At 44.7% G+C, this 23,912-nt stretch overlaps 1 protein-coding gene across 4 annotated transcripts in view; it reads left to right on the top strand.

The window, feature by feature from the left end:
- Positions 1-23,912, top strand: part of LOC109903384 (epsilon-sarcoglycan-like) — a 37,545-nt gene that overhangs the window by 12,476 nt on the left and 1,157 nt on the right. The window contains exons 4-11 of one of the 4 annotated variants that reach the window (XM_020500053.2): positions 3,214-3,286; positions 9,183-9,381; positions 15,782-15,944; positions 16,408-16,622; positions 17,170-17,196; positions 18,319-18,504; positions 21,392-21,435; positions 23,789-23,832. In XM_020500053.2, the coding sequence (XP_020355642.1) occupies positions 3,214-3,286; positions 9,183-9,381; positions 15,782-15,944; positions 16,408-16,622; positions 17,170-17,196; positions 18,319-18,504; positions 21,392-21,435; positions 23,789-23,832 (951 nt within the window). The remainder of the gene's footprint in view (positions 1-3,213; positions 3,287-9,182; positions 9,382-15,781; positions 15,945-16,407; positions 16,623-17,169; positions 17,197-18,318; positions 18,505-21,391; positions 21,436-23,788; positions 23,833-23,912) is intronic. The other 3 variants (XM_020500054.2, XM_020500055.2, XM_031788907.1) reach the window with 3 other exon arrangements.

Genomic DNA, 23,912 nt, shown 5'->3' with positions numbered 1-23,912 from the left:
CTGGTACAAAAGTATCTATCACCACAGTAAAACAAATAAATAACATGGAAGAAGCCACTGCTCCAAAACCGCCATAAAAAAGCTAGACTACGGTTTGCAACTGCACATGGGGACTAATATTGTACTTTTTGGAGAAATGTCCTCTGGTCTGAGGAATCACAAATAGAAATGTTTGGCCATAATGACCATCGTTATGTTTGGAGGAAAAAGGGGGATGCTCGCAAACTGAAGAACACCATCCCAACCGTGAAGCATGGGGGTGGCAGCATCATGTTGTGGGGGTACTTTGATGCAAGAGGGACTGGTGCACTTCACAAAATAGATGGCATCATAAAGAGGGAAAATGATAAGGATATATTGAAGCAACATCTCAAGACATCAGTCGGGAAGTTAAAGCTTGGTCACAAATGGGTCTTCCAAATGGACAATGACCCCAAGCATACTTCCAAAGTTGTGGCAAAATGGCTTAAGGACAACAAAGTCAAGGTCTTGGAGTGGCCATCACAAAGAACTGACCTCAATCCTATAGAACATTTGTAGGCAGAACTGAAAAAGCATGTGCGAGCAGGGAGGCCTACAAACCTGACTCAGTTACACCAGCTCTGTCAGGAATGGGCCAAAATTCACCCAACTTATTGTGGAAGCTTGTGGAAGGCTACCTGAAATTTTTGACCCAAGTTAAACATTTTAAAGGCATTGCTACTAAATACTAATTGAGTGTATGTAAACTTCTGACCCACTGGGAATGTGATGAAAGAAATAAAAGCTCATATAAATCATTCTCTCTACTATTATTCTGACATTTCACATTCTTAAAATAAAGTGGTGATCCTAACTATAACCTAATACAGGGAATTTTTACTAGGATTAAATGTCAGGAATTGTGAAAACTGAGTTTAAATGTATTTGGCTAAGGTGTATGTACACTTCCGACTTCAACTGTATGTTTACATTGCCAAAGAGAGTGAAATAGATAATAAACAAAAGTGAAATAAACAACTAAAAATGTACAGTAAACATTACACTTACAAAAATGTCAAAAATTCCAAAAGAATAAAGACATTTCAAATAATATGTCTATATACAGTGTTGTAATGATGCCAAGAGTGCGCAAAGCTGTCATCAAGGCAAAGGTTGGCTACTTTGGAGAATCAAATATAGAATATAAACTTAGCAAACAAAGAAACGTCCTCTCTCTGTCAACTGTGTTTATTTTCAGCAAACTTAACATGTGTCAATATTTGTATGAACATGACAAGATTCAACAACTGAGACATAAACTGAACAAGTTCCACAGACATGTGACTAACAGAAATTGAATAATGTGTCCTTGAACAAAGGGGGGGTTCAAAATCAAAAGTTACTGTCAGTATCTGGTATGGCGACCAGCTGCATTAAGTACTGCAGTGCATCTCCTCCTCATGGACTGCAGCAGATATGCCAGTTATTGCTGTGAGATGTTATCCCACTCTTCCACCAAGGCACCTGGAAATTCCCAGACATTTCTGGGAGGAATGGCCCTAGCCCTCACCCTCCGATCCAACAGGCCCCTGATGTGCTCAATTGGATTTAGATCCGGGCTCTTCGTTAACCATGGCAGAACACTGACATTCCTGTCTTGTAGGAAGTCATGCACAGAGCGAGCAGTATGGCCGGTGGCATTGTCATGTTGGAGGGTCATGTCAGGATGAGCCTGCAGGAAGGGTACCACATGAGGGAGGAGGATGTCTTTCCTGTAACGCACAGCGTTAAGATTGCCTGCAATGTCAACAAGCTCAGTCGAATGATGCTGTGAGATACCACCCCAGACCATGACGGACCCTTCACCTCCAAATTGATCCCGCTCCAGAGTACAGGCCTCGCTGTAACGCTCATTCCTTTGACGATAAACGCGAATCCGACCATCACCCCTGGTGAGACAAAACCGCGACTCGTCAGTGAAGAGCACTTTTTGCCAGTCCTGTGTCTGGTCCAGCGACGGTGGGTTTGTGCCCATAGGCGACGTTGTTGCCGGTGGTTTCTTGTGAGGACCTGCCTTACAACAGGCCTACAAGCCCTCAGTCCAGCCTCTCTCAGCCTATTACGGACAGTCTGAGCACTGATGGAGGGATTGTGCGTTCCTGGGGTAACTCGGGCAGTTGTTGTTGCCGCCATCCTGTACCTGTCCCGCAGGTGTGATGTTCAGATGTACCGATCCTGTGCAGGTGTTGTTACACGTGGTCTGCCACTGCGAGAACGATCAGCTGTCCGTCCTGTCTCCCTGTAGCGCTGTCTTAGGCATCTCACAGTACAGACATTGCAATTTATTGCCCTGGCCACATCTGCAGTCCTCATGCCTCCTTACAGCATGCCTAAGGTACGTTCACGCAGATGAGCAGGGACCCTGGGCATCTTTCTTTTGGTGTTTTTCAGAGTCAGTAGAAAGGCCTCTTTAGTGTCCTACGTCTTCATAACTGTGGCCTTAATTGCCTGCCATCTGTCTGTAAGCTGTTAGTGTCTTAACGACCACAGGTGCATGTTCATTCATTGTTTATGGTTCATTGAACAAGTATGGGAACAAGCATGGGGAACAGTGTTTAAACCCTTTACAAAGTTATTTGGATTTTTACAAATTATCTTTGAAAGACAGGGTCCTGAAAAGTGTCCGTTTATTTAGATTTGTTTAACACTTTTTGGGTTACTACATGATTCCATATGTGTTATTTCATAGTTTTGATGTCTTCACTATTATTCTACAATGCTGAAAATAGTAAAAATAAAGAAAAACCCTGGAATGAGTAGGTGTGTCCAAACTTCTGACTGGTACTGTATGTCGGCACAACCTGTAATAATCATAGTAGTGGTTAGTTATTATTTACAGTAGATAGTCCAGCAGGTAGAACAATGTGTTTTTTGCTCATAGTAGCTGTCATATGGTTGTGATATAGCTTTTTCCTAGGGTTTTAGACATGTCTAGTCTGTAAGGTACAGGCAGGCTTCGACCATTATGTGTTTCAGGCTTATCTGTACCTAACCTACTGTAGCATATTCCCAAAGGCTTTATGTTCCTTGTAGGAATGTTCCTATAGGATGGCAGTACCCCAAGTCCCGCTTTCCTCTGAGCCTTCTACTATGGTATATGTTTGCATCTGGCTCAGACCTCGCCAGCGAGCCTCAGCCTGGGGCATAAGCTGCACTGATCTGGGCTTAAACTTTTCCCCTTATGTGTTCCAGATTATTGCCTATAACAGACGCACTTTCGAAACGGCCCGGCACAACTTGGTCATAAACATCATGTCCACAGAAGGTAAGAAAGAGAGAGAGAGACAAAGGACAGGCTTAGTGAGGAGATTATTAAGCAGGATGTTCTTTATTGAAATCTAAAGGGTCACCTTCAATGATGACACCCCCATGAATCCTGATTAGGGTTGTTAACGGTGACCGCATTACTGCCACACCGGCGGTCACGAGTCATGATGGCAGTCAAATTCCACGTGACCGTTTAGTCACAGTAATCAGGCTTCTCCAAGCTCTAATGCCGCTGATGGTCATTAGTAGCCTACCAAACTTGCTAACTGCCTGGTACTCAGCACTCTATTGTCCCTCTAATCACTCTGACATCGATGGAAATATAATCAAAAATCTAATCAAACACTTCATTAGAGCCATGAATTCATGTTGTACAAAATTTCTATAGGCTATGCAATTGCGTGACAAAAAACAGAGTTTCGATGGCCTCTATTAAAAAGAGGAGGAGCCCATCAGCTTTGTTTAGGCTAGATCAACTATATGTATTTCTCAACTTTCCTAACATTAAGCACGTTGCTTCTCTTTACAACAGCAGTATAAACCTACCTGGCTGGCATGAATGTCCTCCATTCCCTATTTAAGTGCATAGATAACATGTATTTTTTCCCCTGTCCTTGTTCAGAGACTGGTGCATGATAACAGTCCATTCTAAATCAAAACAAATTTCAAACATATACTATTTAATATATGTTAAGACAAGATTATATCAAGAATAGTCTGATGGGTGACAATATTAATTCATCACTTGTGAATGATGCCCAGCTTGTGTGCAGTAAGGCAAGAAATATCGCATGCCTTTTTTTTACAACTTTTTCACATCATAGGGAAAGGGGGATACCTAGTCAGTTGTACAACTGAATGCATTCAACTGAAATGTGTCTTCCGCATTTAACCCGACCCCTCTGAATCAGGGAGGTGATGGGGGCTGCCATAATCGACATCCACGTCTTCGGCAGACAGAGGGTTAACTGCCTTGCTCAGGAGCAGAACAGATTTTTACCTTGTCAGCTCAGGGATTCAATACAGAAACCTTTCGGTTACTGGTCCAACGCTCTAACCACTAGGCTACCTGCCGCCTAGGCTACCATAGTTGCACACCTCATGTAGCCTAGCCAATAGGCCTATATGTTTTGATAAGGTTTGTATCACAACCCCAAAAAATCTTAAAATTAAGCACATTAATCCGCTTTACAACGAGTGTAGAGCCTAACTGGTATACATAAGCAGCACGTGAGTTTCTAGTTTGGTGAAGATCATTTTCACCATAAAAATGCACCTTTTTAATAAAAGTATTACATGCATAATCAGATTTGCGGTCACTTTTGGAACATTTTGTAACGGCGTTCTTCGTTTGTTGAGAGAGAGTCGGACCAAAATGCAGCGTGGTGGTTACTCATGTCTTTAATGAAGAAAAGTGCGATACATGAAAATAACAAATAAATACAAAAACAACAAACGGAACGTGAAACCTAATACAGCCTATCTGGTGAACACTACACAGAGACAGGAACAATCACCCACGAAAGACAAAGCGAAACTCAGGCTACCTAAATACGGTTCCCAATCAGAGGCAACGAGAATAACCTGACAGCTGATTGAGAACCGCCTCAGGCAGCCAAGCCTATACAACACCCCTAATCAGCCGCGATCCCAAATACTACAACCCAATACGAAATACAATAACATAAACCCATGTCACACCCTGGCCTGACCAAATATATAACGAAAACACAAAACACTAAGACCAAGGCGTGACAGAACCCCCCCCCCCCAAGGTGCGGACTCCCGGACGCACCTCAAAACCAAAGGGAGGGTCCGGGTGGGCGTCTGTCATTGGTGGCGGCTCCGGCTCGGGACGTGGACCCCACTTCATTAATGTCCTCGTTCCTCCCCTTCGCGTCCTGGGATAATCCACCCTCGCCGCCGACCATGGCCTAATAGTCCTCATCCAGAACCCCACAGAACTGAGGAGCAGCTCGTGACTGAGGGGCATCTCGGGACTGAGGGGCAGCTCGGGACTGAGGGGCAGCTCGGGACTGAGGGGCAGCTCGGGACTGAGTGGCAGCTCGGGACTGAGGGGCAGCTCGGGACTGAGGCAGCTCGGGACTGAGGCAGCTCGGGACTGAGGGGCAGCCCGGAACTGAGGGGCAGCCCGGAACTGAGGGGCAGCCCGGAACTGAGGGGCAGCCCGGAACTGAGGGGCAGCCCGGAACAGAGGGGAAGCCCAGTACTGAGAGGAAGCCCAGTACTGAGAGGAAGCCCAGTACTGAGATGAAGCTCAGGTAGGTAGTAGGCTCCGGTAGATCCTGGCTGGCTGGCGGATCTGGAAGATTCAAGTTGACTAGCAGATCTGGAAGATTCTGGTTGACTAGCAGATCTGGAAGATTCTGGTTGACAGGCTGATCTGGAAGAATCTGGTTGACTGGCAGATCTAGAAGATCATGGCTGACTGGCGGATCTAGTTGCTCTATGCAAACTGACAGCTCTGACTGCTCCATGCAGGCTGACAGCTCCTTGCAGACTGGCAGCTCTTCGCAGACTGACAGCTCTGACTGCTCCATGCAGGCTGACAGCTCCTTGCAGACTGACAGCTCCCTGCAGACTGGCAGCTCCTTGCAGACTGACAGCTCTGACTGCTCCATGCAGGCTGACAGCTCCTTGCAGACTGGCAGCTCCTTGCAGACTGACAGCTCTGACCGCTCCATGCAGGCTGACAGCTCCTTGCAGACTGACAGCTCCTTGCAGACTGGCAGCTCCTTGCAGACTGGCAGCTCCTTGCAGACTGGCAGCTCTGGCTGCTTCATGCAGACTGACAGCTCTGACTGCTCCATGCAGGCTGACAGCTCCTTGCAGACTGACAGCTCCTGGCAGACTGGCAGCTCCTTGCAGACTGTCAGCTCCTTGCAGACTGACAGCTCCTTGCAGACTGACAGCTCCTTGCAGAGTGGCAGCTCCTTGCAGACTGGCAGCTCCCTGCAGACTGACAGCTCCTTGCAGACTGACAGCTCTAACTGCTCCATGCAGGCTGACAGCACCCTGCAGACTGGCAGCTCAGGCTGCTTCAAACAGGCAGGAGGCTCCGGCAGCGCTGTAGAGAAGAAAGGCTCTGATAGCGCTGAACAGGCGGGAGACTCCGACAGCGCAGGAGAGGAGGAAAACGCTGGCTGCGCTGAACAGGCGGGAGACTCCGACAGCGTAGGAGGGAAGGAAGGCTCTGGCTGTGCTGAACAGGCGGGAGACTCCGACAGAGCAGGAGAGGCGAGGCGCACTGTAGGCCTGATGCGTGGTGCGGGCACTGGTAATACTGGAGCGAGGACACGCACAGGAAGCCTGGTGCGGGGAGCTGCTACCGGAGGACTGGTGTGTGGAGGTGGCTCTGGATAGACCGGACCGTGAAGGCGCACTGGAGCTCTTGAGCACCGAGCCTGCCCAAGCTTACCTGGCTCGATGCCCACTCTAGCCCGGCCAATACAAAGGGCTGGTATGAACCGTACCGGGCCATGCACCCGCACTGGAGACACCGTGCGCTCACTAGCATAACACGGTGCCTGCCCGGTCTCTTTAGCCCCCCGGTAAGCACAGGGAGTTTGCGCAGGTCTCCTACCTGGCATAGCCATACTCCCTGTAAGCCCCCCCCCCAATACATTTTTGGGGCCGACTCTCAGGCTTCCATCCGCGTCGCCGTGCTGCCTCTTCATACCAGCGTCTCTCTGCTTTAGCCGCCTCTAGTTCTTCCTTGGGACGGCGATATTCTCCAGGCTGAGCCCAGGGTCCTTTTCCGTCCAGTTCCTCCTCCCATGTCCAATTCTCCAAGTGATGCAGCCTCTCCCACTGCAACTGCTCTTCACGATTAGCAGGGAGAGTTGGCTCAGGTCTGACACCCGACTCAGCCACTCTCTCCCTGAGCCCCCCCCCCCAATACATTTTTTGGGGTGACTTTCGGGTTTCGCTCTGCGCCGCCGTGTTTTCCTTTTCGACTCCATTCGCCTATAGCCTTCTTCGCACTGCTCAAGCGAATCCCATGCGGGCTCCTGCACTCTCTCTGGGTCGGCCGCCCACCTGTCGATTTCTTCCCACGTCGTATACTCCATGCAATTGCTGTCCATAACGTCCTCCCATGTCCATTCCTCCTTTCGCTTTTCCTGCGGTCGCTGCCTGTAACCACGCCGCTCGGTCCGTGTGTGGTGGGTGATTCTGTAACGGCGTTCTTCGTTTGTTGAGAGAGAGTCGGACCGAAATGCAGCGTGGTGGTTACTCATGTCTTTAATGAAGAAAAGTGCGATACATGAAAATAACTAATAAATACAAAAACAACAAACGGAACGTGAAACCTAATACAGCCTATCTGGTGAACACTACACAGAGACAGGAACAATCACCCACGAAAGACAAAGCGAAACTCAGGCTACCTAAATACGGTTCCCAATCAGAGGCAACGAGAATCACCTGACAGCTGATTGAGAACCGCCTCAGGCAGCCAAGCCTATACAACACCCCTAATCAGCCGCGATCCCAAATACTACAACCCAATACGAAATACAATAACATAAACCCATGTCACACCCCGGCCTGACCAAATATATAACGAAAACACAAAACACTAAGACCAAGGCGTGACACATTTGTGCTTATAGCCTGCTGCCGTGTGTGCATTGCTGCACTTATAATGTGAGGAAATAGCCTAATAGTTTAGCAAAATTTTAAGCTAAACGTTCTGACCTGTTGCGTCAACCTAATTGATTTTACCCGGTGTTTTTTTATGCTCGTGGTTGTATTAATTTGGGATCTATCGCATCCCACAACTGTCCCAGACTATGTTTGGAATATTTATTTATTGCACAGAATAGAATAGGTAAACTTTTGTACTATGGGGGATAGTAGATTGACATAGGCTCAAGCTTTTGCTGTTCGTTAGGCTTACTCATCTTGTTGGCTGACGAAAAGTAAATGTGGACAGTTCTTCCAACATCTTCAATATGCACCTCGGAATTCGATAAGGACGCACACGTCCCCGATATGTCTGTCTTCACTTGTAGCCTGTGAGAAGGACCCAGATTTCTGAGAGAGCCATGTGAGTGCTTCGGGGGCATGCAGCCGGGATAAGGGAATTATAATTATTATATTCAGCCAAAGTGCACAACGGCTACTGGCCTCAAAAGGCATGGATTATTTTAGGGGGCATTGTGGCCACAGAAAGGGGATGCCACTGGGAAATGTGAGTCCTTAAGTGTGTGCAGCCTGCACAAGAAACAAAGCAGAGCTCATGCCTTTCATGCAACTGTTTTCAAGTCATCATTAGAGTCACATCATGCAGCCTTGGAATGTGTTAAAATCAAAACATACAGCCCAACGTTTGTATCACAACTAAAGTTGCATAAATAACCCTAAATGAAGCATATAGGAGGACCTGCTTCTTTGTTAACCACTCAACACAGAATAGCCACATGTGACACTCCCTCAAATCATTTGGAGAAAATATTCTTTCTATTTTATTCAGCTCTGTTCAATTGTATTCTTCATACTATAAATTAATGCCATGGAATTCTAGGCAAATCTTGTCTGCTAAATTAACTTGTGTAGTCTACAGCTATATCAGGGTCTAACATCTACATTTTAGTAAACACTCCTTTCAAGAGTGGCTGAATATCATTCACATATCCACAATGACATCCCCCTAAAAGGGCAACACAACACACTCAACCAAACCGACAATTTCTAAATCAAGTTAACACCTTATAATGCGGTACTCACATCTGTGTAAATTAATAAACACACATTTGAAAATGAACAGATTCTGTATCTGTAATCTCTCTCTTCCCCTCTCTCCCTCGCTCTCTCTGTCTCCCTCCGTCCCTCGCTCCCTTACTCCCTCCCTCTCACCCTCCCTCTCTCAGAGTACCCACTGCCGTACCAGGCAGAGTTCTACATAAAGAACATGAATGTGGAGGAGATGTTGGCAAGCGAGGTTCTGGGAGACTTCCTAGGGGCAGTGAAGAACGTGTGGCAGCCCGAACGCCTCAACGCCGTCAACATCACCTCAGCCCTGGACAGGGGCGGACGTGTTCCCCTGCCCATAAACAACCTCAAAGAGGGGTGAGGGCATAGAAATAGAATTAGAAACACATCTCTCTATGGGTGAGAGTGACCCTCTTTAGCACAGTTCAAAACATGGTTTAACCGAGTATGAGGATAAATTTACATATAAACATCATCTCAGCCCTGGACAGGGGCCGACACGTTCCCCTGCCCATCAACAACCTCAGAGTGGTGAGGGACAGGGTCACCCTCTGCAGCCCTTACAGGACCAGAGCAGTTTGATACATAGTTTGATGAATTTATGAATTAAAGTATCTTTAGTTGAAAGAGGATGATGAATTCAAGCATCTTCAGTTGATAGAGGATGATTCATTCAAGTATCTTCAGTTGATAGAGGATGATTCATTCAAGTATCTTCAGTTGGTAGAGGATGATTCATTCAAGTATCTTCAGTTGATAGAGGATGATTCATTCAAGTATCTTCAGTTGATAGAGGATGATTCATTCAAGTATCTTCAGTTGGTAGAGGATGATTCATTCAAGTATCTTCAGTTGATAGAGGATGATTCATTCAAGTATCTTCAGTTGAAAGCAGATGATGACTTCAAGTACATTATCTTCAGCCCTTACAGAAACAAGAGAGAGGTTGATGATGAATTTAAATATTGCCTGGTAGATGTAAGACATAACAGGATGGTTTGTTACCTAAATATTCATCCTCAGAAAGTACTATAGCAGCTTTAGAATGGCTTGTCTACAGTCATGATCTTGTATGATCTTGTCTACAGTCATGATCTTGTATGATCTTGTCTACAGTCAAGTCTTGTATTTTGAATAAGCACCTTCATAACATTTTGTGCATCAGTTGCAACACAAACATGCACTTAAATATGCTTATGCAATGCATGACCTCCCGTCCTTTCTTCTCACTTTACAGCCTGTCTCACTGTCGCATCCTGTTGAGGTTTCCTTTAATTGGAATGCAGAGAGTGTGTGTGAGAGAGAGAGGAGAGAGGGAGAGTGAGAGAGGGAGAGGCAGAGAGGGAGAGGGAGAGTGAAAGAGGGAGAGTGAGAGAGGGAGAGGCAGAGAGGGAGAGTGAAAGAGGGAGAGTGAGAGGCAAAGAGAGGCAGAGAGAGAGAGGAAGAGGGAGACAGAGGGAGCGATCCAGATCAACACACTGAGTGTATTAGACATTACAGCCTCAGAGAGACACTGGCAGGCTGTTTGTAACAGTCAGAGAGAATGAATCCCCACATGAATTGTCATGTTGTTCATACATTGTAACATGCATGGCCCCCATTTGGGAAGATAAAGATAGAGGAGAGCCCCATAGGAAGACTAAGGTTCCCTGACAGTACAATATCAGGAAGCTCTCCATGCTGACTGAGACAGGAGGGGCAAAACACTATGTGGTTCATAGTGGGATTGTGAAAGTGTATGTGAGTGGTTAGCAAGATATGACTGTGTAACCTAGCTGTTAAATTGTCCTCTCATCTACCTCTAATGCGCTTGCGTGTTTGTGTGTAGATTAAGGTGTTCAAATCCTTCCTCCCCAGTGTGTGTGTGTGACTGCACGTGTGTGCACATGTGAGTGTGCATGCACTGTACATCTACATCTTTGCCTTAAGATTCACCTAGTCATAACAATATTATCAGATATACCACTAACTGTCTGTCATTTTACCTGTATTATCAGATATACCACTGTGTGTCTGTCATTATACCTGTATTATCTGATATACCACTGTGTGTCTGTCATTATACCTGTATTATCAGATAAAACACTAACTGTCTGTCTGTCATTATACCTTTATTATCAGATATACCACTGTGTGTCTGTCATTATACCTTTATTATCAGATATACCACTGTGTGTCTGTCATTATACCTCTATTATCAGATATACCACTGTGTGTCTGTCATTATACCTCTATTATCAGATATACCACTGTCTGTCTGTCATTATACCTGTATTATCAGATATACCATTGTCTGTCTGTCTGTCATTATACCTGTATTATCAGATATACCATTGTCTGTCTGTCTGTCTGTCTGTCATTATACCTGTATTATCAGATAGACCACTGCCTGTCTGTCATTTTACCTGTATTATCTGATATAACACTAACTGTCTGTCTGTCATTATACCTGTATTATCAGATAGACCACTGTCTGTCTGTCATTTTACCTGTATTATCAGATATACCACTGTCTGTCTGTCTGTCATTATACCTTTATTATCAGATAGACCACTGTCTGTCTGTCATTTTACCTGTATTATCAGATATACCACTGTCTGTCTGTCTGTCTGTCATTTTACCTGTATTATCAGATAGACCACTGTCTGTCTGTCATTTTACCTGTATTATCAGATATACCACTGTCTGTCTGTCTGTCATTATACCTTTATTATCAGATATACCACTGTCTGTCTGTCATTATACCTGTATTATCAGATATAACACTAACTGTCTGTCTGTCATTATACCTGTATTATCAGATAGACCACTGTCTGTCTGTCTGTTATTATACCTGTATTATCAGATAGACCACTGTCTGTCTGTCATTATACCTGTATTATCAGATATACCACTGTCTGTCTGTCTGTCATTATACCTGTATTATCAGATATAACACTAACTGTCTGTCTGTCATTATACCTGTGTTAACAGATATACCACTGTCTGTCTGTCATTATACCTGTATTATCAGATATACCACTGTCTGTCATTATACCTGTATTATCAGATATACCACTGTCTGTCTGTCTGTCATTATACCTGTATTATCAGATATACCACTGTCTGTCTGTCTGTCATTATACCTGTATTATCAGATATACCACTGTCTGTCTGTCATTATACCTGTATTATCAGATATACCACTGTCTGTCTGTCTGTCATTATACCTGTATTATCAGATATACCACTGTCTGTCTGTCTGTCATTATACCTGTATTATCAGATATACCACTGTCTGTCTGTCATTTTACCTGTATTATCAGATATACCACTGTCTGTCTGTCATTATACCTGTATTATCAGATATACCACTGTCTGTCTGTCTGTCTGTCATTATACCTGTATTATCAGATATACCACTGTCTGTCTGTCATTATACCTGTATTATCAGATATACCACTCTCTGTCTGTCATTATACCTGTATTATCAGATATACCACTCTCTGTCTGTCAAACTTGATGCCCTCAATCTCACACAAATAATCAATGAACCTACCAGGTACCTCCCCAAAACCTTAAACACGGGCACCCTCATAGATATCATCCTAACCAACTTCCCCTCTAAATACACCTCTGCTGTCTTCAACCAAGATCTCAGCGATCACTGCCTCATTGCCTGCATCCGTAATGGGTCAGCGGTCAAACGACCTCCACTCATCACTGTAAAACGCTCCCTGAAACACTTCTGCGAGCAGGCCTTTCTAATCGACCTGGCCGGGGTATCCTGGAAGGATATTGATCTCATCCCGTCAGTAGAGGATGCCTGGATATTTTTTTTAAATGCCTTCCTAACCATCTTAAATAAACATGCCCCATTCAAGAAATTTAGAACCAGGAACAGATATAGCCCTTGGTTCTCCCCAGACCTGACTGCCCTTAACCAACACAAAAACATCCTATGGCGTTCTGCATTAGCATCGAACAGCCCCCGTGATATGCAGCTGTTCAGGGAAGCTAGAAATCATTATACACAGGCAGTTAGAAAAGCCAAGGCTAGCTTTTTCAAGCAGAAATTTGCTTCCTGCAACACTAACTCAAAAAAGTTCTGGGACACTGTAAAGTCCATGGAGAATAAGAACACCTCCTCCCAGCTGCCCACTGCACTGAAGATAGGAAACACTGTCACCACTGATAAATCCACCATAATTGAGAATTTCAATAAGCATTTTTCTACGGCTGGCCATGCTTTCCACCTGGCTACTCCTACCCCGGACAACAGCACTGCACCCCCAACAGCAACTCGCCCAAGCCTTCCCCATTTCTCCTTCTCCCAAATCCATTCAGCTGATGTTCTGAAAGAGCTGCAAAATCTGGACCCCTACAAATCAGCCGGGCTAGACAATCTGGACCCTTTCTTTCTAAAATTATCTGCCGAAATTGTTGCCACCCCTATTACTAGCCTGTTCAACCTCTCTTTCGTGTCGTCTGAGATTCCCAAAGATTGGAAAGCAGCTGCGGTCATCCCCCTCTTCAAAGGGGGGGACACTCTTGACCCAAACTGCTACAGACCTATATCTATCCTACCGTGCCTTTCTAAGGTCTTCGAAAGCCAAGTCAACAAACAGATTACCGACCATTTCGAATCTCACCATACCTTCTCTGCTATGCAATCTGGTTTCAGAGCTGGTCATGGGTGCACCTCAGCCACGCTCAAGGTCCTAAACGATATCTTAACCGCCATCGATAAGAAACATTACTGTGCAGCCGTATTCATTGATCTGGCCAAGGCTTTCGACTCTGTCAATCACCATATCCTCATCGGCAGACTCGACAGCCTTGGTTTCTCAAATGATTGCCTCGCCTGGTTCACCAACTACTTCTCTGATAGAGTTCAGTGTGTCAAGTCGGAGGGTCTGCTGTCCGGACCTCTGGCAGTCTCTATGGGGGTGCCACAGGGTTCAATTCTTGGACCGACTCTCTTCTCTGTATACATCAATGAGGTCGCTCTTGCTGCTGGTGAGTCCCTGATCCACCTCTACGCAGACGACACCATTCTGTATACTTCCGGCCCTTCTTTGGACACTGTGTTAACAACCCTCCAGGCAAGCTTCAATGCCATACAACTCTCCTTCCGTGGCCTCCAATTGCTCTTAAATACAAGTAAAACTAAATGCATGCTCTTCAACCGATCGCTACCTGCACCTACCCGCCTGTCCAACATCACTACTCTGGACGGCTCTGACTTAGAATACGTGGACAACTACAAATACTTAGGTGTCTGGTTAGACTGTAAACTCTCCTTCCAGACCCATATCAAACATCTCCAATCCAAAGTTAAATCTAGAATTGGCTTCCTATTTCGCAACAAAGCATCCTTCACTCATGCTGCCAAACATACCCTTGTAAAACTGACCATCCTACCAATCCTCGACTTTGGCGATGTCATTTACAAAATAGCCTCCAATACCCTACTCAACAAATTGGATGCAGTCTATCACAGTGCAATCCGTTTTATCACCAAAGCCCCATATACTACCCACCATTGCGACCTGTACGCTCTCGTTGGCTGGCCCTCGCTTCATACTCGTCGCCAAACCCACTGGCTCCATGTCATCTACAAGACCCTGCTAGGTAAAGTCCCCCCTTATCTCAGCTCGCTGGTCACCATAGCATCTCCCACCTGTAGCACACGCTCCAGCAGGTATATCTCTCTAGTCACCCCCAAGACCAATTCTTTCTTTGGCCGCCTCTCCTTCCAGTTCTCTGCTGCCAATGACTGGAACGAACTACAAAAATCTCTGAAACTGGAAACACTTATCTCCCTCACTAGCTTTAAGCACCAACTGTCAGAGCAGCTCACAGATTACTGCACCTGTACATAGCCCACCTAAAATTTAGCCCAAACAACTACCTCTTTCCCAACTGTATTTAATTTTTATTTATTTATTTATTTTGCTCCTTTGCACCCCATTATTTTTTTATTTCTACTTTGCACATTCTTCCATTGCAAAACTACCATTCCAGTATTTTACTTGCTATATTGTATTTACTTTGCCATCATGGCCTTTTTTTGCCTTTACCTCCCTTCTCACCTCATTTGCTCACATTGTATATAGACTTGTTTATACTGCATTATTGACTGTATGTTTGTTTTTACTCCATGTGTAACTCTGTGTCGTTTTATCTGTCGAACTGCTTTGCTTTATCTTGGCCAGGTCGCAATTGTAAATGAGAACTTGTTCTCAACTTGCCTACCTGGTTAAATAAAGGTTAAATAAAAAATAAAATAAAAAATTATACCTGTATTATCAGATATACCACCGTCTGTCTGTCATTATACCTGTATTATCAGATATACCACTGTCTGTCATTATACCTGTATTATCAGATATACCACTGTCTGTCATTATACCTGTATTATCAGATATACCACTGTCTGTCTGTCTGTCTGTCATTCTACCTGTATTATCAGATATACCACTAACTGTCTGTCTGTCTATCATTCTACCTGTATTATCAGATATACCACTAACTGTCTGTCTGTCATTATACCTGTAAACCACAGGAGGCTGCTGAGGATAGGACGGCTTATAATAATACCTGGAATGGAGTCAATGGAATGTTCTCAAACACCTGGAAACCACATTCTTGATTTGCTTGGTACCATTGAATTTATTCCGTTCCAGCCATTAAAATGAACCCGTCCTCCTCAATTAAGGGGCCACCAGCCACCTGTATTATAAGACAGTGTCTAAGTCACTGCCTCCCTCTCCAGTGTCTATGTGATGGTGGGAGCTGACGTGCAGTTCTCTTCCTGCCTGAGGGAGGTGGAGAACTCCCAGAACCAGCTCCGCTGCAGCCAGGAGATGGAGCCTGTCATCAGCTGTGACAAGAAGTTCAGAGCCCAGTTCGACATCGACTGGTGTAAGATCAATCTGGTGAGGACTGGACAGGACCCTGGAACCATGGTGTGACCTCTTGACCTGTTCTCTGACCATGCCTTTCAAAAATGTTAGTGTGTTTTTGTAGTGTCATATGCACACACACACAAACCCACACAAAACTATGCCAAACAGACAAACAATGTAAAACACACACACACATTTTTATAGATCAGAGATTCTGAGGTGTTGTTGATTGTTGTTCACAAGCTAGGTGCTTTTTTACATTGACAGTAGCATCATGTATTTGGAGAAGCCATTCCACATTCGCCATAAGAACAATTACATTTAGGTATATTTGAACATGTATTTGGCTGAAATCTGGAGGGAATAAGAAGGAAATGGGAATCCTCAAACTGGGATTTCTGGAAAACGTCTCAATTTTGGGGAAATTACCAGAATTTACCACCCTAATATCTATAGTAAATGAAGTGCTGATTGAACCTCTTGTCTTCTCCAGGTGGACATCACTAAAATGATCATGATCCACAGTAATCGTCCGGACCCAGGGACGGGGGTCCTGCCTGACATCGGGGGGTACAACCCCCCGCCAGAGTCTCTGAAGAGCAGGGACTTCTTTGCCGACTTCCTCATCACGTTGGCGGTGCCCTCGGCCGTGGCCATGGTCCTCTTCAGCGTCCTGGGTTACTCCATGTGCTGCCGGCGGGAAGGGGTGTAAGTGTGCTGCTTTCTCTTCTGACAGAAACAGACACACACAGACACTGTTCTTTCTAGTTGTCACGTAGGGGTTCTCAGATTCTGAGGGATAGACTGATTACTCTGAGTGCAGTGTCACAGGCCCAGTCAGTTAAGGGATGTTTAGTTGTGCTACTTAGTCACTATAGATGGACGTCAAGAGGTTTAATATTCTGGAAGCACAGCTTGTCAATGACCATCCAGTCTTATGGTCGATGTATGTTCTCCATACGTTACACTGTTCTGTCTCAGCTTTGATTTCTCATATTCATCTTGATGGTTATTAGCATAATCATTATGACATTGATGGTCAATCAACCATTATATTGCTCCTCCAACCCTCATTTACAGGCTGAGAGAGACTGTTTCCCTCCACCCACCACTCAGTGTGTCCATGAAGTACTGTTTGTTCCTTCGCCCGCACCATTCATCCATCCAACATCACGTGCTCTCCATTCGCGTCTGTGTGAATGTCTTTTAACTATTAATATTAGTATTTAATTCATTCATTTTGTTTTGTTTCTAGGGATAAAAGAAACATGCAAACACCAGAGTAAGTGTTAATTCTCTCCTGTGTTTTTTTTCTTTTGAGTTTTGGTTCCTCTTAGTTTGGATCTCCCCTTCAAATAATTTGCCCTTTCACCTTTTGCTTTCCAATCGCCATGGTGACATCCTCATGTCCATTCATACTGTCATCTGTGTGTTTTACATCCCGTCATCCAATGAGCTGCTCAAAGCTGCAGGGAGGTGTTAGAATGGAAGTAGACCTTAACTGATCCAGGGCCAGATATTGACTCACCACCTCTAATGGGGGAGGATTGGGAGATACAGTAATCTTATCCTACATCTGTGGTTAAGGAGAACTTATATAGTTCTGTACCTGAAGCAGAGAAATATCAGACCAGTGTTGTTTACAGAGACAGAGAGGAGGTGAGGGAGGCAGAGACAGAGAGCGGGAGAGACACAGAGACAGGGGGAAAGGGGGAGAGAGAAGAGGAGAGAGATAGTGAGGGTGGAGAGAGAAGGGGGAAGGGAGAGAGACAGAGATCGGGAGAGGGGAGAGAGAAACAGAGAGAGGGGGGAGAAAAGAGAGTGAGTATGACAGCATGAGAGGGAGTGGAGACACTCTCAAACAAACTCCATTAGACTCAGCAGCCAAATAACCAATAGTAACAACAAAACAGTTCCCTCCTGTCAAAGAGAAACACTCTTTATGCTGTTGGTCTACAAAATATTTCCTATATAATATATACCTTAATGCATGTGTGTACATTACACTAGAGTGTGCGTGTTGACTGCGATGTTAAGGATACAACAAGGTTAGGGATACAATGAGTCCGGATATCTACTTCCCCAGGGTCAGATGAACTCATGGATACCATTTGTATGTCTCTGTGTCTCATAGTTAGAGGTAGTTTTGCAAGCCAATGCTAATTAGTGTTAGCACAAAGACTGGAAGTATATGGGTGCCTACTGAATGCTATCAGATACCCATAGACTTCCAGTCATTGCATTAACAAACTACCTCTGACTTCCTTCATACTGGACACAAAGACATACAAATGGTATCCATGACTACATCTGACTGCTAAAGTACCACTTTAAGACTTAAGATCTATTTCTGTATTACTTAAATATGATTGATTTATTTTCTGTCCTTCTCTTCTCTCCTCAGTATCCAGTTAGTGCATCACAGCTCCATCCAGAAGTCGACCAAGGAGCTGCGGAGCATGTCTAAGAACAGGGAGATCTCCTGGCCCCTCTCCACCCTGCCTGTCTTCAGCCAAAGTGGAGAGGTGGTGCCCCCCCTACACCCAGACAACTACGAGACAACAAGCATGCCCCTGATGCAGACACAGACGTGAGTCCTGGCTGAGTGGCTGGGGTGTCCAAACACACCGAGTGGCTGGGGTGTCCAAACACACAGAGTAGCTGGGGTGTCCAAACACACAGAGTGGCTGGGGTGTCCGTCCAAACACACCCAGTGTCTGGGGTGTCCAAACACACAGAGTGGCTGGGGTGTCCAAACACACAGAGTGGCTGGGGTGTCCAAACACACCGAGTGGCTGGGGTGTCCGTCCAAACACACCCAGTGTCTGGGGTGTCTAAACACAACGAGTGGCTGGGGTGTCCGTCCAAACACACCCAGTGGCTGGGGTGTCCAAACACACCGAGTGGCTGGGGTGTCCAGACACACCGAGTGGCTGGGGTGTCCAAACACACCGAGTGGCTGGGGTGTCCAAACACACTGAGTGGCTGGGGTGTCCAAACACACTGAGTGGCTGGGGTGTCCAAACACACTGAGTGGCTGGGGTGTCCAAACACACCGAGTGGCTGGGGTGTCCGTCCAAACACACCGAGTGGCTGGGTTGTCCAAACACACTGAGTGGCTGGGGTGTCCAAACACACCGAGTGGCTGGGGTGTCCGTCCAAACACACCGAGTGGCTGGGTTGTCCAAACACACCGAGTGGCTGGGTTGTCCAAACACACTGAGTGGCTGGGGTGTCCAAACACACACATGCAGGGAAACATGTAGAAATACTCACATACAAGGACAGATACACACACTATATTTCCTCTGCACCTCTCTCTCTCTCTCTCACACACACACACACACACACACACACACACACACACACAAACAATACACGTGCGCACACACACACATGCATTCACAATGTTTAATACAGTATGTATTGAGCTATACCATGTTTACAACCAGCATAGTGAGACTTTTGTCGAAGCGCTCCGAGTAAAACTGGTTTAAACTCTAAACGCTAAATCTGTCATATGATTTCTAGTATGGCATGGCTCAGGAAAACCAGAGCAAATGGGTCCTGTTAATAGTTTCAAGTAAAAATGCTTTCCTATGATAATTATAGAACGCACATTCTATACAAGCTATACAAATCAAATCAAACTTTATTTGTCACATGCGCTGAATACAACAGGTGTACAGTTGTGGCCAAAGTTGTGAGAATGACACAAATATGAATGTTCACAAAGTCTGCTGCCTCAGTTTGTATGATGGCAATTTGCATATACTCCAGAATGTTATGAAGAGTGATCAGAAGAATTGCAATTAATTGCAAAGTCCCTCTTTACCATGCAAATGAACTGAATCCCCCAAAAACATTTCCACTGCATTTCAGTCCTGCCACAAAAGGACCAGCTGACAACATGTCAGTGATTCTCTCGTTAACACAGGTGTGAGTGTTGACGAGGACAAGGCTGGAGATCACTCTGTCATGCTGATTGAGTTCGAATAACAGACTGGAAGCTTCAAAAGGAGGGTGGTGCTTGGAATCATTGTTCTTCCTCTGTCAACCATGGTTACCTGCAAGGAAACACGTGCCATCATCATTGCTTTGCACAAAAAGGGCTTCACAGGCAAGGATATTGCTGCCAGTAAGATTGCACCTAAATCAACCATTTATCGGATCATCAAGAACTTCAAGGAGAGCGGTTCAAATGTTGTGAAGAAGGCTTCTGGGCGCCCAACAAAGTCCAGCAAGCACCAGGACCGTCTCCTAAAATTGATTCAGCTGCGGGATCGGGGCACCACCAGTACAGAGCTTGCTCAGGAATGGCAGCAGCAGGTGTGAGGCGAAGACTTTTGGAGGATGGCCTGGTGTCAAGAAGAGCAGCAAAGAAGCCACTTCTCTCCAGGAAAAACATCAGGGACAGACTGATATTCTGCAAAAAGGTACAGGGTTTGGACTGCTGAGGACTGGGGTAAAGTAATTTTCTCTGATGAATCCCCTTTCCGATTGTTTGGGCATCCGGAAAAACGTTTGTCCAGAGAAGACAAGGTGAGTGCTACCATCAGAGGACTGTGTCATGCCAACAGTAAAGCATCCTGAGACCACTCATGTGTGGGGTTGCTTCTCAGCCAAGGGAGTGGGCTCACTCACAATTTTGCCTAAGAACACAGCCATGAATAAATAATGGTACCAACACATTCTCAGAGAGCAACTTCTCCCAACCATCCAGGAACAGTTTGGTGACGAACAATGCCTTTTCCAGCATGATGGAGCACCTTGCCATAAAGCAAAAGTGATAACTAAGTGGCTTGGGGAACAAAACATCAATATTTTGGATCCATGGCCAGAAAACTCCCCAGACCTGAATCCCATTGAGAACTTGTGGTCAATCCTCAAGAGGCGGGTGGACAAACAAAACCCCACAAATTCTGACAAACTCCAAGCATTGATTATGCAAGAATGGGCTGCCATCAGTCAGGATGTGGCCCAGAAGTTAATTGACAGCATGCCAGGGCGGATTGCAGAGGTCTTGAAGAAGAAGGGTCAACACTGCAAATATTGACTATTTGCATCAACTTCATGTAATTGTCAATAAAAGCCTTTGCCACTTAAGAAATGCTTGTAATTATACTTCAGTATTCCATAGTAACATCTGACAAAAATATCTAGGCACTGAAACAGCAAACTTTGTGAAAATTAATGTGTCATTCTCGAAACTTTTGGCCACGACTGTAGACCTTACCGTGAAATGCTTACTTACATACAAGCACTTAACCAACAGTGCAGTTCAAGAAGAGTTAAGAAAATATTTACCAAATAACCTAAAGTAAAAACAATTGAGGGGGGCGTCAATGTAAATAGTCCAGTGGCCATTTGACTAGTTGTTCAGCAGTCTTATGGCTTGGGGGTAGAAGCTGTTAAGGAGCCTTTTGGTCCTAGACTTGGCGCAAATGTCCTTATAATCTGTTGACCTCTAATTTCAGAAACCTGCAGAACCAGATTCAGATACCACAGCAACAGCCATCAGGTTAGTATTGAGTTCTGCTTTAGTACGATTGGTCTATTATCTCATGGACCAATGAAAATGTATACAGTAAAGCCCTCACTAAGTAACATAACTACCTTGGACATAGATTAATCATGGTCATCCTCAATCATCTAACCTATCACATTTTAGATTAAATAACATGGAGGCTCACTTCTGATAACATAGTTAATGTTGACTGCAATAGTTTTCTTTCCTGATTTTTCCTTTTTATTCACCTCAATCAAATACAGTACCTTGCGAAAGTATTCGGCCCCCTTGAACTTTGCGACCTTTTGCCACATTTCAGGCTTCAAACATAAAGATATAAAACTGTATTTTTTGTGAAGAATCAACAACAAGTGGGATACAATCATGAAGTGGAACGACATTTATTGGATATTTAAAACTTTTTTAACAAATCAAAAACTGAAAAATTGGGCGTGCAAAATTATTCAGCCCCTTTACTTTCAGTGCAGCAAACTCTCTCCAGAAGTTCAGTGAGGATCTCTGAATGATCCAATGTTGACCTAAATGACTAATGATAATAAATACAATCCACCTGTGTGTAATCAAGTCTCCGTATAAATGCACCTGCACTGTGATAGTCTCAGAGGTCCGATAAAAGCGCAGAGAGCATCATGAAGAACAAGGAACACACCAGGCAGGTCCGAGATACTGTTGTGAAGAAGTTTAAAGCCGGATTTGGATACATAAAGATTTCCCAAGCTTTAAACATCCCAAGGAGCACTGTGCAAGCGATAATATTGAAATGGAAGGAGTATCAGACCACTGCAAATATACCAAGACCTGGCCGTCCCTCTAAACTTTCAGCTCATACAAGGAGAAGACTGATCAGAGATGCAGCCAAGAGGCCCATGATCACTCTGGATGAACTGCAGAGATCTACAGCTGAGGTGGGAGACTCTGTCCATAGGACAACAATCAGTCGTATATTGCACAAATCTGGCCTTTATGGAAGAGTGGCAAGAAGAAAGCCATTTCTTAAAGATATCCATAAAAAGTGTCATTTAAAGTTTGCCACAAGCCACCTGGGAGACACACCAAACATGTGGAAGAAGGTGCTCTGGTCAGATGAAAACAAAATTGAACTTTTTGGCAACAATGCGAAACGTTATGTTTGGCGTAAAAGCAACACAGCTCATCACCCTGAACACACCATCTCCACTGTCAAACATGGTGGTGGCATCATCATGGTTTGGGCCTGCTTTTCTTCAGCAGGGACAGGGAAGATGGTTAAAATTGATGGGAAGATGGATGGAGCCAAATACAGGACCATTCTGGAAGAAAACCTGATGGAGATTTGTCTTCCAATGATCCAAAACATAAAGCAAAATCTACAATGGAATGGTTCAAAAATAAACATATCCAGGTGTTAGAATGGCCAAGTCAAAGTCCAGACCTGAATCCAATCGAGAATCTGTGGAAAGAACTGATAACTGCTGTTCACAAATGCTCTCCATCCAACCTCACTGAGCTCGAGCTGTTTTGCAAGGAGGAATGGGAAAAAATGTCAGTCTCTCGATGTGCAAAACTGATAGAGACATACCCCAAGCGACTTACAGCTGTAATCGCAGCAAAAGGTGGCGCTACAAAGTATTAACTTAAGGGGACTGAATAATTTTGCACGCCCAATTTTTCAGTTTTTGATTTGTTAAAAAAGTTTGAAATATCCAATAAATGTCGTTCCACTTCATGATTGTGTCCCACTTGTTGTTGATTCTTCACAAAAAAATACAGTTTTATATCTTTATGTTTGAAGCCTGAAATGTGTCAAAAGGTCGCAAAGTTCGAGGGGGCCGAATACTTTCGCAAGGCACTGTACATTCTTCCACCCACCTACTGTTCTGTAGTTACTGTGTCTAACTAGAATATGGCTCCCGCTTGTGTGCATGTCAATGAACTACAAGAGGGCCCTCTAACTGCTCTGTCTAACTGCTCTGTCTAAATCATCGCTCTGTCTAACTAACAACTCTGTCTAAACCACTGCTGTCTAAATAACTGCTCTTTCTAAACCACTTCTGTCTAAACAACTGCTCTGTCTAACTAGCTACACTGTCTAAACCACTGCTCTGTCTAAATCACTACTCTGTCTAACTGCTCTGTCTAACTAGCTACTCTGTCTAAATCACTGCTCTGTCTAACTGCTCTGTCTAAACCACTGCTCTGTCTAACTGCTCTGTCTAACTGCTCTGTCTAAATCAATGCTCTGTCTAACAGCTCTGTCTAACTAGCTACTCTGTCTAAACCACTGCTCTGTCTTAATCACTACTCTGTCTAAATCACTACTCTTGTGTAAATCACTGCTCTGTTGTTCTTTTTACTGCTAACAAAGGAGATAGAGAGAATTATTGTATGTCGACATTTCGGAGACTGGAGGCAAGTATACTGGTCTGGTTTTGTTTAAAGGAATCTCTCAACTATAGGAGAGAATATTTTATTTTGCACTTAATATAACA

The sequence above is a fragment of the Oncorhynchus kisutch genome, linkage group LG14, assembly GCF_002021735.2.
Source record: "Oncorhynchus kisutch isolate 150728-3 linkage group LG14, Okis_V2, whole genome shotgun sequence".
Taxonomy (NCBI): Eukaryota; Metazoa; Chordata; class Actinopteri; order Salmoniformes; family Salmonidae; genus Oncorhynchus; species Oncorhynchus kisutch.
Note: the sequence above shows the minus strand (reverse complement) of the source record. Positions and strands in the feature narration are given on the sequence as shown.